The sequence below is a fragment of the Papio anubis genome, chromosome 4 (genome assembly GCF_008728515.1).
Source record: "Papio anubis isolate 15944 chromosome 4, Panubis1.0, whole genome shotgun sequence".
Taxonomy (NCBI): domain Eukaryota; kingdom Metazoa; phylum Chordata; class Mammalia; order Primates; family Cercopithecidae; genus Papio; species Papio anubis.
In genome coordinates, this window is record NC_044979.1 from 147,115,612 (window position 1) to 147,137,023 (window position 21,412).

The following is a 21,412-nucleotide window of genomic DNA, read 5'->3' on the forward strand; positions in this document are numbered from 1 at the left end:
CACTTAGATTGTAACTCAAAATATCTGAAGAGACCCTGAGCTGACTAGGATTGCATTGCATCGTGGGCTGCAACAAAATGCAGCAAGACAACCCTAAAAAAAACCTACAGCCCCTGCCCAACAACCAATAGGTGATGTCCAGAAAGACTGTGACCCCGCCCCCCCCCCCAGTGCTCAGCCTGTGAGGAACCGGGGGAGGGGCCTGCACACTAGGGGATAAATGGCTTGTGACCATGCTGGGTGTGCCTGCCCACCTGACACCCGATCTTGCAAAACCACTGAAAGTCTCTCTTTTGGCCAGGCAGGGTAGCTCACACCTGTAATCCCAGCACTTTGGGAGGCCGAGGCGGGTGGATCAGCTGAGGTGAGGAGTTCAAGGCCAGCCTGGCCAACATGGTGAGACCCCGCCTCTACTAAAAATGCAAAAATTAGCTGGGCGTGGTGGTGGGCACCTGTAGTTCGAGGCAGATTGCAGTGAGCCAAGATCGCGCCACTGCACTCCAGCCTGGGCAACAGAGCGAGGCCCCAGGAGCTGGCTGCCACCCCCGCACCCCCTGTGCGATGCCCTCCCTGCTCCCTGCTCCCACTCCCTCTGGAAGCCTCAAGTTAGGCCGCTTCAAGGAAGATTGATTAAAATCAGCTGCAGTCTGACTTAATTGGGAACATATGCTTGGAGAGGGGCTTGACTAGTTAAAACTTTTTGTAATTAGTTCACAGCTGGTTGGCGAGGAAAGAGAATTCCAGTTACCCCTTAGAGCTGGGCGCAAGTGCCGCTGCCCTCCCGTGGTGCTGGGGCCAGGAAACCAGGGCTGGTAGGGCTGTCACTGGGCCCTGCTGTGGCACTGGCCTTTCTGGGTCTACCTAAGAGCCCAGAGCTGTCCACACACTCATTAGGGCCAACTGTGTGCGCCCTTGTGTTGCTGAAGGGGCTGGAAGTGGGTGGGTGTGGCCTCCTGGGCGGCGGGGCCTCCCATCTAGTGGTGGGGGTGGGAGAGCTTGGGCGCCCACCGAGGGTGGCTGGCCGGGCTGCTGGCGCCCCCTCTAGAGATGGGGAAAGTGAGGCCCACAGGGAGCCTGCGTATGAAGGAGGAGCTCAGACGCTCCGTGTTGGGGAGGCAGAATGAGGCTTGAATGTGTTGCAGTGTTCTCAAGTGAAGACAGAAATCGGGCAGACCCCATGGAACTCCAGATCTGGCGGCAGAGGGACCCTGTGGCGATTGGTGCAGCTGCAGGAGTCGGGTCAGGTGGGCGGCACAGTCCCTCACCCCACCTGCAGCCACAGCCTCCCGCCCCACCCCTGTCCCCACTCCCTGAGTGTGCTCTGTGCTTTTCCACCGGCCTAGAACCAAGGAGCTGGGGCCCCAGCGCTTTGTCCTCTTCTGGCTCCCGGCTGCCCTCTGATGTCCCACCTCATGATGGGGACACTGGGCCTTGCCGGCTTGGACCCCACAGCCTAGGGTGGGCCAAGGCTCTGCCTCCCACCGGCTGCGGCCTGGCCTCGGCATGCTCCCCAGGATGTGGAGGGCACGGGCCTTTCTTGCAGAGTGTCTCTGAAGATCTCAGGTGATGGCTCCTGGACAGCCCTGCACGTACCTGGTGAACCAGGCCTGCATGGCGGCCATTTCTGTTATCCATCATAATACCGTCGTCCTCACCTCCGAGACACGTGCACGTTTTCCACATCTGTGGTTCTGATGGGCCACATTCCCGGATGGAGGGCACCAAGCTGGGGTGGGACACATGGTGAGGCTGGTGGGGGCTCACAGGCCGCCCTGGGTAGAGAGGGGCACGTCCAGTGGAGGCCGCACTGGGCAGGACACCAACCTTCTGGCTGGGTGGGCGCATCTCCACCTGACAGTCCCACCCAGCAGCCACCAGCTTCTGTGCGTGAAGTGTGCAGCGTGGGCCAGCACCCATGCCCTATGGGGCCCCCGTGTCACCCAGCAGTGATGGGAGCAGTATTCAGACTCAGCCCTGTTGGGTTTTTTCAGCATTTGATTATGAACATTTAAAGATTCATTGTGACGCTGAGAGAAGTCTGCAGCGAGCGCCTGTTCACCCACCACCAGAGCTCCACCGTGGACGCCCCGCCGCGGGGCCTCCTGACAGCTCCTTATCCTTCGCCCAGCCGCCGCACCGCTTCATTCTTCTGACGCGCTTTAAGTAAATTGCAGACATCTGCACACTTCCTCTAAATGCCTCCGTGTGCGTGTAATTAAGTAGAATTCATCTTTGGGTTCTGAAGCCCGTGCTCCAGCCGTTCCTCAGTGTGGCCTCATCACGGTGCTTGTTTGGGCAGGTTGGTGGTCAGGGCTGGTGCCTGCCCGCCCCACCTGCCTACTTCTCCCTAGCGGGAGCCTCGGTGGGGTCTGTGGCTGAGGCTAATCTCAGTGCCCCAAGTGCTGCTCAGGAAAGAGACCAGACGAGAGCCCCGCGACATTTAAAATAAGTGCATCTGTTTTGGGAAGGAGTGGGTAGAAGAGTGCCGGGTTCCCTGTGCGCAGAAACTGGAAGCACACGGAGACCGTTCTGCTCCCGTCTGCACCAGCAGGCAGGCGGTGCAGTCCCTCACATCCCTGGTCGGTGTCCCTGGGACCAGGACGGGGCGGGCCCATCACCCCTTCTCACCCCCTCCCTGAGATGCCATCCCTGTGGCCCCCAGACCCCTGGAATTCTGAAGCCCCCAACCCTTAGCTGCCCTGGGAGAGGGCTGCATCCCCTCCTGGAGCCACAGCTGCCCCCTTTGTGCCGGCATCCTTGCCCAGCTGTGGTGGGCTGGGGTGGCGTCCCTGTCCCTGTCCCGGGGCCTCCGAGCAGGTGCTCTGAGCCAGTCTCCTCAGGTCTAGCCTCTCCCGCTTGCTGGACTCCTCCTAGTGATGCATGTGGCTCATCAGTGGGACCTTTGTTCTGTGTTCGGCTCTTTCTCCTGAAACTTCTACCGTGCTGGAAAGAGTGTGGCCTCTGGACCGGGACGATGGGCCTGGTGTTAACCTGGCGGCCTCGGGAAGTGCTCCTCTCTGAGCCCTGCGGGCCTCCTCTGTGAGGCGAGGGAGTTGAACTTTTCCTGGGAGGCAGGATCATGGGAGGGCAGCTCTGTGGGGCCTGTGGGACTCCGTGCCCACAAGCCCAGCCCTCCCGTGCGTGAGCTGCCTTCACACACCTCCTCTGTGCCAGGCGCTGCTTTAAGCCAGAGCACAGCAGGGGCCAAGCAGCCATAGCCCTGATGTTCCTGGGTCCGTGTTCTGCGGGAGTCATGTAGTGAGCTGATGGTTCAGATGGATGAGGTGCTTCCCGTCCGTGAGAGGAAGCAGGTCATTGGCACAGGGCCCTGGGGACCCACATTAGGTCCTGGTGGGACCAAGGGCTCCTGGTTTCCTCCCATGGCTCAGGGAAGGACAGGAGAAGCACCCACACCGGACCGGGCCGCCAGGGAGGCTGTCAGCCACAGTCCTTGGAGCAGCGTCCAAGTGTTTACTGTGACTGTGCTCCTTTCCTTTCTGCGAGATCTCATTGCTCCACAGATTCCCAGCAGCCGATGCCATGTGTGAGAAACCAGGAATGTTCCAGCCATGAGGGCTGAAGTTGGCCATGAAGTTGGACTTCTGTTTTAATCTGAGCTTCCTGGCAAGCTAAGGAGAAAGGAAAGTGTGGTCACTTACGTAATTCCTGTCATGGGAGTTTGCAGACTAAGCACAAGATTCTACAAGAAATGTCTCCGATGGGGGCTTGGCCATGGTGCTGTCACTGATGGAAAAGTGGCTTTGTTTCACCACACAGACCAGCAAGTCCACTGCTGTATACATCCCCAGAAGAACCAAAAGCAGGGACTCATGGATACGGGCACCCACGTTCACAGCAGCCTAGCTCACCATAGCCCAGAGGTGATCTCACCCTAGCGTCTGTGGACAGACACGTGGATGGACACAGTGTGATCCTTCCATACAGCGGAGTACATGGCAGCCTCGAGAAGGAGGGGCGTCCCGACACCTGCCGCAGCACGGATGGACCTGAGAATGCTGGGCTGGGTGAAACCGGCCAGTCCCAGAAGGACACAGGCTATTCCACCTGCATGAGGCCCCTAGAGTCATCAGATCCATAGAGACAGGAGGTGGAGAGGCCGGTGCTGGGGGCTGGGGCTGGGGCTGGGGCTGGGGCATGGAAAGTGTTGATGGATGTGGGCTTTAGTCTGGAGACGGACTGTGGTGGTGGCCGCACAGCACTGGAGTGTGCCGAATGCCAGGGAGCTGTGCCCTTAGAATGGTGATGGCGGTCAGCTTCCTGTCACGTGCATTTCACCACCGTGAGACCCAACAGGCAGCTTGTTAGGAGTGAGCCACACCCCAGATGGGAGGGGCGGAGCGCTCCGAGTGGGTACGCTGACCCTGCCCTCACACGGCCTCGGTCTTTCGGTCACTCCTGCCCTCCTCAGGCCCTTCATCCACCAGCTGGTCCTGCACCTGCTGCCTGAGGCCTTGAGGCCTCCTGCCAGCTCTGGCTGAGCCTCAGGCAGGGTGATTTAGGCACCGGCTGTTGTTTGTGCTCTGTAGTGGGGAGATTGGGATAGCGGAGGCTGCCCAGGACTCCTGCTCATCCGCCAGTCTGGCAGGGACCCAGTTCACTCACTTGGCAGGCCAGGGGGAGCAGTCTCCTGGGTGAAGCCCACGTGTCTTGGAAGGAGGAGGAGGACACCACTGGTCCCCCCTCCCCCTCCTCCTCCCAGGAAGAATGGGCTTCGTGCCCAGGGTGGGTGGCCAGCAGGTGCCCCGTGCACTGACCACACTGCCGTGGCGGGAGCTCGGGGAGATGGCTGGTCTGCAGATGGGGCAGGTGATGGGCTGTGAGCTGAACGAGGAGCATGGGTGGTAGAGCTAGGACCCCCCGCGGTGCTCACTGGGCTCTCCCTGCTCATCCCCCCTTGCCCACGTGTGCTGCTCCCCCCATGCTGAGTTTTGCCAAAGACCCCACTGGAGCACCCTTCTCCTGTGGCCTGCAGCTGCTCACAGAGGCAGCAGAGGGTGGCGAAGGACCTGGGTGCAGGGGCGGAGGTGAGAGCTGCAGCTGGGGGCGGACGTGGAGGGGCTCCTGTGCGGGGTCAGGTGTGGGGCTCAGAGCCAGGCCTCAGCCTAGGTCACTGTTGTCCAACCCTTCCTGGCAGTTGGGGTTTTTATCTCTTCCCTCCAAATTGTTTACAAGCTGCTCTCAGCAGATCACCTTCTGAAGGACTCAGGTGGAAGTCAGCGGGTGATTACCAGCACCGGGTAATTGGCTGTGCTGAGAGTCCTTCATCTGCTGATGAGGCCCGAGGTCAGGGGAGCTTTAATGAGGGCGTGCGGGCCTCGAGGTTGTGCGGGACGTGCAAGAGGGTGGCAGAGCCGCCGGTGGACCAACGGATAGACGGATGGTGTGAGTGTGCCCGAGCTCTCGCTCCCCTATCACATGGTGACCATCCTCGCCTCTGGGTGACATGAGACTGAGGTCGCGGTTCTGGGGACTGGCCCAGAGTCACACAGTTGAGGCTGGTGGAACTGGGACCCAACTCGGGCTCTGCCAGACCCCTGCGTCTGCTGCCTGGGCAGGCATGGGCATACGCACCTGGCCTGCAAGCCCTCGTCCTGTGTGTAGAGATTGCCCAGTGGTCTCTGCTGTCCCCCCAGGTAGAGACGTGCCCAGGGACCCGCCGCTGAGCACCTCGATCTCCTCTAGCCTGTCCCTGCTGCTGCCACTTGGACTGAAGCCTTGTCTTGCACGTGGGGTAGAAAACCAAACTCAGGGCGGAATCTGGGGTATCCGGGCTCCCCCAAAGCTGATATCCCTGAGCATGCCTGCAGCCTCTCTGGGGCCTGTGGGAAGCAAGGGCCATGGCCCTGTCTGCAGGTGCCCTGCATGGAGTGCCAGTCCCCACGGCTCTTGGGCATGGCACGATGGAGGTGTCCCCAAGCAGCTTCTGCTGCAGGCACTGCGTCCAAGGGACCGACGCCCTTTTGATTCCCAGGTGTATCTGCAAGGAAACGGATGAGAACAGCGTTTTAGAGGAGAAGGGAAGCGCGGGGCCCTGCTGGTGCCTGTGGGGCTTGAGGGGAGGTGGAAAGTAGCTGGGGCTCTCCTGGGGGCCAGGAAGAGGGGCTGTGCCCCGGGTTCCTCTTAGGAGAGCCGCCCTGGAGCCTCAAGAAGCAGGGCCCGGGCGCGTTGCCCCGGCTGGGCTGGTCCCTTGCTGGCAGGTCCAGGGAAGCCCCACATGGCATCCCGGGGGGGGGGCGCTGTCTGTCCTTCCTTCTGGATCCCGTGTGTGTGTCGGGCCCAGACCCTCCTGTGTTGTACAGGTGTCCGGCCTAGGTCACCCGCTGGAGCCATGTGTCTTGTCTCTGTTCAGGGACTGCTCCAGGCAGGTGGGGCAGATGTTAGCCTTGCTGGCTGCCGTCAGGACCATCTCCTCCTCACCACAGGCACAGCGCCTGGAGGCCAGGAGTTTAGCCCAGGGTGATCTGGTCGCAGCCTTGGCCAGATTAGGAAGGGGACGCTGTCCCCGCCCTGCTGACCAGTGGAGACTACCACATGCCATCCCCCCTGGCCACTGCGGGCCACCTGCCCCTTCCCTGCCACGGACTCAGAGGCTGTTATCGGGGTGTCATGGGAGGAGTCCCTGACCCTTGCTGGAACCAGGACAGGCATGACCCCTCCCAGCTCCCTCCTCCCCTGGCCCTGCAGGGTCTTGGGCCAGGAAGGCCAGCCCCAGAGCTGTGTGGTGGCCTCAGCGCCGTCTCCTGGGTGCCAGTGCTTTGGCGCCACTGATTTGGCAGATGTGCTGGCTCACTCAGGTGCCCCGCTGAGGAAGGCTGCGGCCCCTCCCTCAGGCCCCCCCCCCTCGCTTAGCCTCTGGGCAGGGCCCTGAACGGCGGCTGTGCAGCACACAGCCATGGCGGGTGGACAGGGTTGTGGGTGGCGTTCGCTGGGGCCCACGGCACAGCTGTGGTGGGCGCACTTGCAGGCTGGCTTTGCCGTGGACGCCTTGGCTGTGGGGAGTTTCCATTCCCGGTGAAGCCTGGCCGTGGGGCATGTGCTGGAGGGGTCTCCGGGGGCTCCGCCGTGTGACCCTGGGCCACTCCCTCTCCCCCTGCAACTGCTGCAGACGAGGCCTGGGACACCCACTCCCCATGGTGGAGCACTCAGCTCTGCAGAAAGGCAGCTCCCGGGGTCCTGTCCTACCCCCATCCTCCCACTGCTCGTGGGCACTGGTCATGGGCAGCAGCGTGGCCTCTGTCCTCAGGCCTCAGTTTCTCCCTCTGCTCCAGTCTGCCCTTTCCCTTCCGTGTGCCTCTGCCTGCTCGGGAGCTGCTTTCCTGGAAGAGGTGGGACACGGCCCCCAGGCCCCTCAGCGACAGGCATGTACAGGCGTGTACAGGCGCATCCAGCCCCTCAGCCCTCCTGATGGCCCTGCGCAAGTTGCCCAAAGTCAGGCCGCTGTGGAGGGCAGGGCTGGGAGGTGCGACCCTCACCTGGGCTTGTTGCAGAGGCAGGTCCCACACCCCAGCCATGAGTGGCGGGCAAGGCCACAGGCAGGAGATGGGAAGGCCGCACCTCTGGCTCTGCCCTGCCAAGGCCCAGCAGGCACAGCCCAAGCTGCCTCACTCTCCTCCCCGAGCCGTTTCCTTCAGTCAGGAGAGGTATTGATTGAGTTTTGAGGCCGGGCGATCTATAAATATGCATGAGGACTGGCAGTTATTTGACTGTGTTTTCCATTCCCCTGTTGTCGCTGCTTCCTTCCAGCGCTTTCTCTGCTCTCAGCATGCGCGTCAGGCACAGGGCGACTGACGCCTCCCTCCCCGAGTGTGTCCTGGGCCTTGCTGGGGGCAGCTTCCTCCCTGGCAGGTACCTTGAGGGTAGGGCCCCTCAGAAACCACTTGCTTTGCCCGGGGCAGCCAAGGGCCCATGGCGCCCGGCCCCTGCACACACCAGGGCGTGGGCTTCTGGCTTTCCTGCCCTCTGCTCCGGGTCTTATGAGCATTTCGGCCGGAAGGAAGGTCCTTAAGGTGAAACTCACCACACTCACCCTCACAGGTGGGAAACCAAGGCCCAGAGAGGATGGAGACCTGCCGGCAAGTTAGGGGTAGAACTCACAGTGGGAACGGAGATTGAGCCAACGCCAGCCACCACCCAGCCTCTTCTTCCGGGACTTGGGCTGCAGACAGTCCGCTGAACACAGAGGGAAGCAGGCAGTCGAGGCCGAGGCCTCCTGAGGGCACAGGTGTGGGCTTGCAAGGCAGCCCTGGAGCACCCGCACCCTCTCTAGGCCTTGTCTCTCCCCGTGCAGACCCCTCCAAGACCGCTGTGTCTGAAGGTGGGGCCCTGTGATCTCCTGAACCCCTAGGCCCAGCCTGGAGGGGAGCTTGGAGAGACAGTAGGCCTGCAAGTGACCGGGGATCTGCCCTGCCTGTCCCAGCGTTCTCCTGCCGCACCCACCAGCCGGCTCTTCTGTTTCGCTGCGCTGGTTGACAGCATCAGAGCGCCTGCTCGCTCTGCAAGTGGAAGATTTTTGTTGAGTCGATGATTGCACCGTCGCATCCAAGGAAGGCTCCAAACTTTTCCTTTTGAGATTCTCGTCAGCGTCTCAACAGTTTTCTCAGCTGTGAATCAAACAAGGCAACAAATTTTAGCAGAAGATTATAGCCATTTTTCCCCTTTCTTCCTGGAAGCTGTCATCTAACAGCCGATTCCAGCAAGGTTGCTCCATCTCCCATCTGCTTGAGTTGAGTGGTGCCAGCCCCCGACGGTGCTCCTGCTTGCTGGCACTCACAGTGCTCAGCACCCTAGGTGGGTGGGGTGCACGGGGCCGGGGGCAGCACTGGAGGGGCTTCTCCCCATGCCTGGAGCCTCACACGGATCTCCTGGGCTGGCAGCTGGAAGTGGGTTCTGTGAGCAGGAGGTGTCCTGCCAGAATGCACAGAGGGCAGGGGTGGCCCTGAGCAAATGGACAGATGGGGCCTGGGAGGAAGTGATCTTGCCTCCCGGGCTGCAGAGCCCACCCCACATCGGCGCCCACCCCACATCCGCTGCCTCCTGGCCCCAGTGCAGAACCCGCTGGCCCTTCCTTTGGGCTGGAGGCTTGGTACGTCCATGGTGGGAAGTGCTTTGGTCTTTGTGTAGGAGGATCTTGAGGCTGCACTGGTCTGTGCCCTATCTGGGATGCCCCCTGGACTACCTCCTGCCCTGGTAGCCCCTCTCCCCCACCTCCAGACTTCTCAAGCCACGCTTTGAGCCCCTTGGTGCCCCTATCCACAGCCACGCCATGCAGAGCCCTAACCCCGGTCTGCAGCCCAGCGCCACCACCTTCCACACATCTCCGAAGGGTCACGTGAGTGCTGCATGCCTGTGTTCTCCTCCAGAAAGCAGCAGAATAGATGAAACAGGGCTCACAGAGCACCGCCGGGCCTGGCACCCCATGGCATCTGCAGATGGCCGCTGCCCTCACCCTCTGTCCCTTCATCTCCAGGGTGGGCCCAGCAGCAGCTCTTCTGCCATACCCTCCACTGCTCTTGGGGTACAGCTGTGACCCAGGAAGTAAGAGGGGGCCTCCCCACAACTTGGAGAAGGGTTCCAAGCCGTTTCCCGGGACCTGCTGGCTCTTACTTCATGCATTACTTTAACCACTCGAGCGACCTGGTTTTAAGCCCACAGGAGCACATCCTAGTTTAGTAAGGGTTAGTCATCATCATCCATTCATTCAACAGACACATCTTCCACATGGAGCCTCTGCTGGGACAGTCCTTGGTACTGGCGGTGTGGTGGTGGAAAGCAGTCCCTGTCACCACGGAGCTGGCCTTTCTGGCGGGGAGGACGCCTACTGAGATGAGTGTTTAGGCTGATGGGGGTGTCCCGCCAGCAACAGCAGTCGCCCTTGGCAGCCGGCCTCTTCTGGGCCTCTGCTGAGCGGGCACCGAGGCACCGTGCTGCTTCGCTGCTCTGCAGGGAGAGGCAGAGGCCTGGCCCCTCACAGCCCCCATCCAGCTGGAGGGTCTCGGGTGTCCACTGTCTGCTCCCAGTGGCTGACGGCCCAGGTGAGGGGCTGCCCCTGCCTGTCTCCCTCTGCTCCCAGTTCCCTTGGTGGCCACCACACTGTACACTTGCAGGGGGTGCCAAGCCACAGAAGCCAGGCCAGCCGGTCTCCTGCCTGTCAGCTGCCTGACTCACGGGGACTTCGTCCCCGTCAGATGTGGAGGTGGTCTGCAGGCTCCGAGAAGCCACCAAGGCAGGACCCTGTGGGCACACCCTGACGTCACCTGGTCCTGCAGACTGTGGTCACTGCACGTGGTGTCTGGGCCCAGCTGGCAGGAGTAGGACAGGGCCGACGGGGTGGGGGGTGATGGTCAGGCCACGGTGCCCTGGAGGCTCTTCTGGCTGTGGAGGAGGAGGGTCTTGAGGACAGGGACCCCCTTCAGCCTCACATTCCCCAGCCCAAGCAGAACACAAGTAAGGACATTTCCTCACGGAGCCCCAGAGTTTCTCCTTCACCCGGGAGCTCCCTCCAGGCAGCCCCTCTCAGCCCATGTCCTCACCGTGGAGAGCTGCTCCTGAAGTTGAAATCGCCGCACATGCAAAGGAGAAGGCTGGTTTCCCGTGGCTGCGTCTGCGCTTCCTGCTGTTTCTCACTCCCGCCCGGCTGCCATTTCTGACAGCTCTATTGAAATGCGACGCACATTCCACGTCACTTGTCCCTTCGAAGGGGGCAGTTCAGCGGCTTTTATGTCCACGGCTAGTGCAACCACTGTCACCCTTCGTCACAGGACGTTTTGATCACCTCTCAAGGAGGCCCGAACCCTCTAGTTATCCATCACCCTGCTGTCTCCTGTGCCCCAAATCCTCAGCCACCAATCGGCTACTGCCTGCCTCTGTGGGTCCGTCTGTTCTGAGCATTTCCTGGGAAGGGAGTCCCATGGCCCATTCCGAGCATTTCCTGGGAAGAGAGTCCCGTGGCCCGTTCCGAGCATTTCCTGGGAAGGGAGTCCCGTGGCCTTTGTGATTGGCTTTTCTCACTTCCCGTGTTCAAGGTTCACCCATGTGGTCACAGGTGTCGGTGATGTGTTCCTTCTTGTGGCTGAAACACTGACTGTGTGCATGGCCGCATCTTACGTATCCAGTCATCGGCTGGTGGACATTCGAGTGGTTTCCACTTCGGGGCTGTTATGAACATTGACAGACGAGTCTGTGTGGGTGTGTGTGCAGTTCTCTCCGGGGTCTGCCTGGGACTGGGTCTGCTGGGTCACCTGGTAACCCTTTCATCATTGGAGGAACTGCCAGACTCTTCTCCAGGGCTGCCGCGCACTAGGGTTCCAGTTTCTCCCCGTCCTCACCAACGTGTTGTCGAGTGACTTCCCGGCCGTCCTGGGGGTGCAAAGTGATACCTCTCTGTGATTTCAGTTTCTGTCTCTGGATGCTGGACGATGCCGAACAGCTTTTCATGTGTTTATTGGCCTCGTAGGAGTCTCTCTGCAGATGCTTTGCCCATTGTAACATTGGGTCGTTTCAGCTGTGAACCTGCTTTGTGTGTTCAGATCTAAGTTCTTTGGGTATAGATTTGCAGACATTTTCTCCCGTTCTGTGGCTTGTTTTTGCATCTCATTGGCATCCTTTGAAGCACACAAGTTCTGAGTTTGGATGAAGTCTGATTACCTGTTTTTTCTTTTGTTCTTTGTGCTTTGGGTTAAGAATCCTTTGTTAAATCCAAGGTTAGGAGGGTTTCTTCCTCTGTTTTCTTCTACAGGTTTTACAGTTGGGCTCTCACATGGGTCTTGGATCCACGGTTATTTAGTTTTTGTTTATGGTGGGAGGCGGAGCCCATGTTCGTTCTTTGGCATGCGACAGCCCATTGTCCCAGCAGCATTTGTTGAAAAGACTGTTTTTCCCTATCCAATGGCCTTAACATCTTTCTCAGAGTCACTCAACATGGACATGTGGTTGATTGCTGGACTCTCTGCTGTGCTGTTGGTCTGTACGTCCGTCTTGATGCCCACGCCACACCGTCTTGATCGCTGTGGCTTTGTAGTAAGTTTTGAAGTCAGGAGACTGATTTCAATCCTGTGGTGGCTGTTCTGAGCCCCTGCAGTTCCTTGTGAGTTTCAGAATCAGCTTGTCAGTTCTTCAGGGAGGCCGGCTGAGTCCTGGGAGTGTCCCAGATGTGCAGATTGGTTGGTCCCGACAGCGCCAAGTCTTCTGATCCGAGACATGGGATGTTTCCTGATCCCCTAGATCCCGCCTAGTTTCCTCCCGTGCTGCTTTGCTGCCTGTGCGTTTGAATGGCTCCTCTTGGTGGGGCAGGCGCAGGAGTGGTGCTGTTTGTATAGGACACAGGGCCGTCCTCATCCCGACACTCGGCTGCCCTGGAGACAGGCCTTAGCGCAGGGCTCCCATTACTCCTGCGCTTCCAGCACCTGCTGAAATGTGTGGCGCGCAGGCTCCGAGGCATGGAACTCCGAGACATGGAGCTCGCAGGCATGGAATGGTGTGCCTGACTGTGCACCACCCCCAGCTGTGATCACAGCAGCAGCCTGGAAGTTCGGCTGTTGCCCCCAGCCACCTTGGGGCACAGTCCTGTCTCACCTGGAGCAGAGGTTCTGGGCCCCCAGGGGCTCAGGTGTGGCCTCCTCCTGGAAGGGCCAGGAATGTCCCCTCCACGTGCTGAGTATGGCCCAGGAGGCCCCTCTGTGGGATACCAGCTGCTTTCGTTGTGAGTGGCGGCTCCACCACTGTGTTCACAGCTGTGCTGAGAGTGTCCAGGGCCTGGAAATCATGTCAGATGGACAGGTGTGTGGATGGATGGACAGAAGGAAGGAAGGAAGGATGGCAGGAAGGAACCCATGGAGGTCAAGAGCCTGGCCCACAATCACAGTGGGGACGTGAGAGGGTGGGTGGCGCCCAGTCTGCCCCTCCCGTGTTGCCTCTAGGGGCTCTGCCTTCTCCAGGCGTTAGGCAGGGAACGTCCCCTGAACTTACAGAAAGGCGAGTAGCTGCCGGGATTGTTGCCATCTGCACAGAGCCCTGGCGCCCGTCCTCCCCCTCCTTGGCCCTCCTGGGAGGTGGGTTGTCCACACCACCAGTTATGGAGCCCAGGTTTGTTCTCAGCCCTGGTCAGTGAGCGGTGCCATTGGCAGGTCGCTCCGCCCCGGCCGCAGGTGCCCAGTGAATGCTCTCCGTGACCCAGGGCCTCCTGCTGCAGGTGGAAGCCGGGCCACGGAAACCTGCTCCAAACTTGGCCTCACTGTGGCTCTGGGAGAGCAGGACCTGGTGGTGCATGCATGGCGCTGAGGAGGACACGCCTGGGGGTTGATCCCAGCCTGCACACGGTGGCTTTGCACACACCAAGCCTTCGCCCCCAGCGGGGCCAGCAGTGCAGTGTGCTGCCCTGTTGGGGGCCGGAGGGTGACAGGATGGGCATTAAAGAAGAACGTCACAGTTTTATCTTCTCTCTGTGTTTTGATTTGGTTTCCTTCATCTCTACTGGCTCCCGCTTTTGGTCATTAAATCCTCTGATATGCAGAATTGTTTCCTGGACCTCAAGCCCCCTATCAAGGGGGAAACCTCACCCCAGGATGATGGACCGGTCAGGGGCACCCTGGCTGGGGGTGGGGCTGCACCTCTGGCTCTCGTTCCTGCCCGTGGAACATTGAGCATTGCCAGGACATCCACCCCGGGGAACTCGACATCCTCAGGCACTGCTGGGTCCAACGCCAGCGCTGGACGTGCCACCGCTGAGCCCCCACCCCTCCGGCAAGTCCGCCTGTCTGCTAAGTGGGAGGACGCTGGGGCCAGGTGAGGCCTCGCTGGGCAGCCTCCAGGATGGTCACTACCTTCTCCCACCTGGAGGACCCTTCAGGAGGTCAGCAGTATTGAAGCCTGGGGAGGAAGAGGAGGGTGAGGCCTAGGGGAGGAGGGTCTCACTGCTCTGGGTCAGAGGAGGGCTGAGTCCACGCCGTTTGGCCTCGTCCTTGCCGGGGTTCAGCTGACTACAGCCCCGCCTGCTGTGCAGCCCCTAAACTAAGAACCGTTGTACATTTTTAAAGGGTTGAAGAAAATCAAAAGAAGAATATTTTGGGACACACGCGAGTTATCTGAAATTCAGAGTCATGTTTCCGTGCCCGCATCTCCATCAGCGGGGCCCATGCTGGCCTCGTGTGCCCCACGGCTGCTTTCTGGGTGCAGTTGCAGTGCTACGTGGTTGGGATGGGGGTGGGGTGACTACACAGCCCTGTGACTGGCTGGTCCCTGCAAGAGGCGGCCCCACCCCCCGTCTGCATCCTCCCTGGCTCCTCGAGGTTCCGGCTCCATAGGATGGTGGAGAGGTTGAGATGCTGTCCAGTCCTCAGAGGCCCTGGAAAGCCAGCGCCGCCCTTCAGAGGGTCCTCCTGAGCATGTGTGGGTGGCTGGATTCTGCACACTGGGTTTTCTTACCCCGGCTGTGCAAACTGAATGAAGTAGCAATCCTTTCAACCCCAAGAGTCTGTGATTCAGCCAGAGTTACAAGATGTCTCTTCATCCTCTGAGGTTTACAAGGTTCTCAGAAAACCAGTGAAGAGCTGCGCAGATTCTCTCCCGCCCCAGCCCAGCAGCGGGGGCTGCCGCCTCCATCTCCCCTGGGCCTGACTGGGTGGATTTCCCCTCCCCTCCTCCTTCCCAGGAGAAGCACAGAGGGAGCAGCCAAGTGAGTCATGTCTGCAAACCTGCTTCCCTCTGCGGCGGCCTCTGCCATGTTCCATGGGGCCAGGGGTCCCTGGTCCAGGTCAGCATGTCCATCTCCACTGGCTCTTCCATGAGGCAGGGGTGGCAGGGTCAGCCATTAACTTGTGTGACGTGATGTCAGGGGGATGTCTTAGAGTCCGGGGTGGCACCAGGAGGGGTGAGGTCTCTTCCCTTCTTCCCCATCCCCTCCTCCCTCCCTATGGGAAGCACATTCTGGGCCCTGGGACCACGATTGCCCACGGCTGACGGGCTCCAGCCCCACTCAGGCGCCCTGCAGTGGGCACGGCCCAGGCCAGGCCTCGCCGTCCTTCAGGGACTTGGAGAGCAGTGGCCCACCACAGCTTGGGCTCTGGGAGGCTGGAGGCTTACTGCGCCTGGTCGCTTCACTTCATGGGATGTGTCCACACCGGCCTCTCTCCTGAGAGCGTGGGGTGACCTGAACACACGAAATGTTTCCCTGTTCCCCTTTGGGAGATAGGACAGTGTGTGGACAGAAGCCCCAAGGGCGGCGGGAACTCATTGCCAAAGGGGAGGAGGCCATCGCTAAGCACGGAGCTGGCCTGGCTCGCTGGCACACCCCTCATTCACGGGGGCTGGTGGTGTCTGGGCCTGAGGGACGGGGTGCCCACCCAGTCTCACTGCCCTACAGCTGACAGCCACGAACAGCAGAGTCTCAGCACTTGGTGGGAGCCCTGGCCCATGTGTGTGTGCGCCGCTGGCCCTGGCCCCGTCCCTGGCCCGTGTGTGTGTGTAACTCTGGCCCCGTCCCTGGCCCATGTGTGTGTGTGTGCCTCTGGCCCCGGTCCTAGCCCATGTGTGTGTGTGTCTCTGGCCCCAGTCCTAGCCCGTGTGTGTGTGTGTGCCACTAGCCCCGACCCGGGCCCATGTGTGTGCGCCTTTTCATGTGTTTATCAGCTTTTTGGGTGTCTCTCTTTGGGAAGTGTCTGCTCACATTTTTGACTCATTTTTAGAGTGGGTTGTCTGACATGCCCTTGGTTATTTCTGAGTTCTTCGTATGTTCTGGATCTGAACCCTTTCTCAGAAATGTGATTTTCAGACAGCACCACCTGCTCTGTGGGTGCCTTTCCACTGTTGCGGTGGATGAAGTTCTTGACTTGTATAAGGTCAGTTGTATTCTTTTTTTTTTTTTTTTTTCTTTTACGGCCACCACTTCCTGAACCCTGTTTGAGAAGGCTGTGTCTACTCCCAGGAGACAGAACGTGGTGGAACCGATGTTTATGTTGGCATGAGGTCGCAGTCTCGGGGTGCGCAGTGACCCTGCACTTCCCTGCCCCGGGCGGCTGTTCCCTGCTGCAGGACGGCTGTCCCCTGCCCCGGGCAGCTGTCCCCTGCCGCAGGACGGCTGTCCCCTGCCCCGGGCAGCTGTCCCCTGCTGCAGGACGGCTGTCCCCTGCCCCGGGTGGCTGTCCCCTGCCCTGGGTGGCTGTCCCTTGCTGCAGGACGGCTGTCCCCTGCCCCGGGGGGCTGTCCCCTGCCCCGGGCGGCTGTCCCCTGCTGCAGGACGGCTGTCCCCTGCCCTGGGCGGCTGTCCCCTGCTGCAGGGCTGCGTGATGCTCATTGCTGGGGGTCGGTCACCTACCACAGGTCAGCAGGCTGGGCCTCCAGGCGCACTCCTACCTCAAGGATGCCACGCACGTCCCCGCCCTGGGTTTCACGGGAGCATCAGGTCGCAAGGCACGTTCCTGAGCCACCCACGCCGGTGCCAGGCTCCCTCGCCCTCCATCTCTGTGTGGTTGACCTTGTTTCTCTTGTGGCACGGGGCACCTTCCAGGCTGGCCGGGAAGAGATGGGAACATGGCCACACGGGCTCCAAGCCTCCTCCCAGCCAGAAACCTCAGAGAAGAGGAAGCCTCCCTCCTGGGCACTAAGCATGGAACTCCGGGAAGTGCTGCGCTTAGCTGAACCAGGGCCGTGTCCCCTCTCACCCTCTTCCTGTGGTTAGGCAGAAGGGACCCAGCAGGTGGCCAGGCCTTGGTCCTGCACCTGTCCACAGGGCACAGGGAAGAAGCCATTCCTTCAAGGAGAGACAGCTGCCAGGCAGGCTCAAGAAGACAAAAGAACCGGGCACTGTGCTGTGTGTGACCTGTGCTGCACGTGTGCCTGGGCCATGGTGACACGTGCTGCGTGTGACCCGTGCCACATGTCTTCCTGGGCCATGGTGACCCATGCTGTGTGTGTTCCTGCAGGGTGACTATGACCAGAGCAGGACCAAAGTGCTGCACATGAGCCGGAACCCCGCCAGTGTGGCCAGGCAGCGCCTGCGTGAGGACCACAGCCAGCTGCAGGCAGAGTGCGAGCGACTGCGAGGGCTCCTGCGCGCCATGGAGAGAGGCGGCACCGTCCCAACTGACCTTGAGGCTGCCGCCGCAAGTCTGCCATCATCCAAGGAGGTAGCAGGTAGGCACCCCCCACCCCCGGCCCCCGCCATCTTCGACCTTCCGTGGGTAGGTCCATCTGCGCGCCCTTGGGGCAGCCTGCGGCTGTCACCTGCCTGTCATCCCCAGAGGGTCTGTCTTCCCCTGTGGGCAGCCAGGCCTGGTGGTTGCTGGAGCAGAGCACCCCGGCCCCGTGTCCCCATGCACCTGCAGGGTTGTGCAAACAGGTGGAGCCGTCCAAGTTTGCAGGCAGCAGTGGAGAAACAAGGGGCTGAAATCTTAGGCCCTTAAACAAATTCGTATCATTTGTTAGTTTATACACACACCATTAATCACAAGTAAATCTAATCCTCTCCAAAAACAAGTCCGTCTCTCACCAGCCTAAGTGCGCCTCACGGAGTCCAGAGAACCCTTTGCAGCGAAGGCCTGCGGCGCTTCAGGGAAGAGTGGGGCCTCCACAAGGGCCAGCGGGGCCTGCCCGCACCCTCCAGGTCTAAGTCAGGCCCGCGGCCTTTGGCATGCCAGCCTATCCCCTGATGTGGTGAGGTGGTGCTTTTCATCCGATGACACCCTCTCCTGTTTCTTCCCACCTACTTGCCATCGCACCCTGTACTGTGGGAGAGCATTCCCCGTGAGCCTGCAGGTGCAGAGGTCGTGTGGCGGTCGCTTTTCCCCTTCCTGCAGCCTAGCACCAAGGCGGATGTATCAGGAGTGATTGTCCTCTGTGATCCTTTGTGGGGAGGGTCTTAGGTGGGGGCTTCCCTCCCTCTTCATGCCCCACCCCATAAGCCAAGCCTGCCCTGAGTCTGGGCGCACCCTGCCAGCAGGTAGGGGCTTGGTGGCTGGCTCTTGGGTGGTCCGCCCTCCTGGAGTAGCACGGTGGGGATGGAGGACAACAGCCAGAAGGGGAGGCCTGTCTTGCCAGATCGAGGGGTGAGCTGATGGCATTCGGGGGCTCCTTTCCAGCTCCCCACCCACACCAGGGCTGCTCCTGGTCTCCACTGTGGCTGTGAGGGCCTGAGCCCCCATGTCACCAGCCCCGCTTCTGGTTCAGCCGTGGCTCCCTCTCCCTGCTGCATTCTGCAGGTGTTATGGGCAAGTTTTAGAGCTGAGCATGCAGACTTGGAGCCGTGTTTATTGGTGGCACTGTACCCTGGGAGAGGATTTGGGAAGGGGCCTTCCGTTCCCTGCTGTCACGGGCCGGTGCCTTGGCTGTGTGCCCATTCGCTCATCTGTTTGTTCACCTGTCGTCTGGGTCCCTGGGCCTCTTGGGTTCGCTCGTCTGTTCCTTACCTGTTGTCTGGGTCTCTGGGCCTCTCGGGTTCGCTCGTCTATTTCTTACCTGTCGTCTGGGTCCCTGGGCCTCTCGGGTTCGCTTGTCTGTTCGTTCCCCTGTTGTCTGGGTCTCTGCTCAGTCTTGGGTTAGCCCGTCTGTTTCTTACTGTCGTCTGGGTCTCTGGGCCTCTTGGCCTCTCGGGTTCGCTTGTCTGTTCCTTACCGTCATCTGGGTCTCTGTGCGTCTCGGGTTCGCTCGTCTGTTCGTTCCCCTGTCGTCTGGGTCTCTGTGCGTCTGGGGTTCGCTCGTCTGTTCCTTACCTGTCGTCTGGGTCTCTGGGCCTCTCGGGTTCACTCGTCTGTTCCTTACCTGTCATCTGGGTCTCTGGTTCGCTCGTCTGTTCCTTACCTGTCGTCTGGGTCTCTGTGCATCTCGGGTTCGCTTGTCTGTTCCTTACCTGTCGTCTGGGTCTCTGTGCGTCTCGGGTTCGCTCGTCTGTTGGTTCCCCTATTGTCTGGGTCTCTGTGCGTCTCAGGTTCGCTTGTCTGTTCGTTTACCTGTTGTCTCGGTCTCTGTGCATCTCGGGCACGCGGGTGGTCAGCATCTGGCTGTGACAGGTGTCCCGGGCCTTGGCTGATAGGGAGCAGGGGGTGTAGAGAGGCATGTCCAAGCTGACTGTGGAGAAGTCAGGACCAGCATGGTCTGGAAGCAGGAAGGGGAGGATGAGCAGAGGCCTGGGATAGGCGGGGCTACGCCATATTGCACTGCCAGGAGGTGAGGATGGATCAGGTGTCCAGGCCCCCGTGGCTGATGGTGAGGATGGATCAGGTGTCCGGGCCCCCGTGGCTGATGGTGAGGATGAATCAGGCGTCCGGGCCCCCATAGCTGATGGTGAGGATGGATCAGGTGTCCAGGCCCCAGTGGCTGATGGTGAGGATGAATCAGGCGTCCAGGCCTCGGTGGCTGATGGTGAGGATGGATCAGGCGTCCGGGCCCCCCTGGCTGATGGTGAGGATGCATCAGGCGTCCGGGCCCCAGTGGCTGATGGTGAGGATGGATCAGGCGTCTGGGCCCCCGTGGCTGATGGTGAGGATGGATCAGATGTCCGGGCCCCAGTGGCTGATGCAGCTCGTGTCTGTGCCCCCAAAAATCACAGTGATGGTAGAGGCTTCTGTTTCATGTAAGGTCTAACCCCACAGAGGGAGAGGATACAGAGGCAGACTTTTGGAATCTGGAATGGGCGGGTGAGCGGTGAGAGGACTGAGTAGACTCGGGAAACCAGAATCTAAGTCGACGGCAGGTAGAGCTGAGAACCTGCCTGAGTTACACCTCAAAACTCCAACGTGGCCCAGGAACTGGCTGCAAGTGACATTAGGGGAGGAATGCCGCTGACTGAAATACAGTGGATCTGAAGACTTGAATGCTGAATTATGAGACAGGTCCTCAGGATCATCTGTCCGTCTGTGCGCCCTGGGCAGTTGGCCTCTCCCCAGGAAAGATGAAAACTCCAAAACAAGCCAGCAGTTTATTCTTGGAGCAGTGATCCTTAAAGTGCAGTCCCCAGGCTGGCCACAGCCTCCCCGGGAGCCTCTTAGAAATGTGGATTCTCGGGGGAGGTTCCAAGATGGCCGAATAGGAACAACTCCAGTCTACAGCTCCCAGCGTGAGCAACGCAGAAGACGGTGATTTCTGTATTTCCAACTGAGCTTTGAAAAGAGTAGTGGTTCTCCCAGCACAGAGTTTGAGATCTGAGAACAGCAGACTGCCTCCTCAAGTGGATCCCTGACCCCTGAGTAGCCTAACTGGGAGGCACCTCCCAGTTGGGGCCGACTGACACCTCATACTTCCGGCTGTCCTTCTAAGACGAAGCTTCCGGAGGAAGGATCAGGCAGCAACATTTGCTGTTCTGCAGTTTTTGCGGTTCTGCAGCCTCCACTGGTGATACCCAGGCAAACAGGGTCTGGAGCAGACCTCCAGCAAACTCTAACAGACCCGCAGCTGAGGGTCCTGACTGTTAGAAGGAAAACTAACAAACAGAAAGGACATCCACACCAAAACCCCATCTGTACATCACCATCATCAAAGACCAAAGGTGGATAAACCACAAAGATGGGGAGAAACCAGAGAAAAAAGCTGAAAATTCTAAAAATCAGAACGACTCTTCTCCTCTAAAGGAACGCAACTCCTTGCCAGCAACAGAACAAAGCTGGATGGAGAATGACTTTGACGACTTGAGAGAAGAAGGCTTCATAAGATCGGTAATAACAGACTTCTCCGAGCTAAAGGAGGATGTTTGAACCCATTGCAAAGAAGCCAAAACCCTTGAGAAAAGATTGGATGAATGGCTAACTAGAATAAACAGCATAGAGAAGACCTTAAATGACCTGATGCAGCTGAAAACCATGACACAAGAACTATATGATGCATGCCCAAGCTTCAGTAGCTGATTCGATCAACTGGAAGAAACAGTATCAGTGATTGAAGATCAAATGAAAGAAATGAAGTGAGAAGAGAAGTCTAGAGAAAAAAGAGTAAAAAGAAATTAACTAAGTCTGCAAGAAATATGGGACTATGTGAAAAGACCAAATCTACGTCTGATTGGTGTACCTGAAAGTGACAGGGTGAATGGAACCAAGTTGGAAAACACTCTTCAGGATATTATCCAGGAGAACTTCCCCAACCTAGCAAGGCAGGCCAACATTCAAATTCAGGAAATACAGACAACGCCACAAAGATACTCCTCAAGAAGAGCAACTCCAAGACACATAATTGTCAGATTCACCAAAGTTGAAATGAAGGAAAAAATATTAAGGGCAGCCAGAGAGAAGGGTCCGGTTACCCACAAAGGGAAGCCCATCAGACTAACAGCGGATCTCTTGGCAGAAGCTGTACAAGCCAGAAGAGAGTGGGGACCGATATTCAACATTCTTAAAGAAAAGAATTTTCAACCCAGAATTTCATATCCAGCCAAACTAAGCTTCCTAAGTGAAGGAAAAATAAAATCCTTTACAGA

The 21,412-nt window shown here is 59.3% G+C and overlaps 1 protein-coding gene across 21 annotated transcripts in view; it reads left to right on the forward strand.

Moving 5' to 3' along the window:
• Positions 1-21,412, forward strand: part of MAD1L1 (mitotic arrest deficient 1 like 1) — a 414,177-nt gene that overhangs the window by 272,776 nt on the left and 119,989 nt on the right. For all 21 annotated transcript variants that reach the window (XM_003895654.5, XM_017956539.3, XM_017956540.3 and 18 more), the window contains one exon: positions 16,935-17,145. In XM_003895654.5, the coding sequence (XP_003895703.1) occupies positions 16,935-17,145 (211 nt within the window). The remainder of the gene's footprint in view (positions 1-16,934; positions 17,146-21,412) is intronic.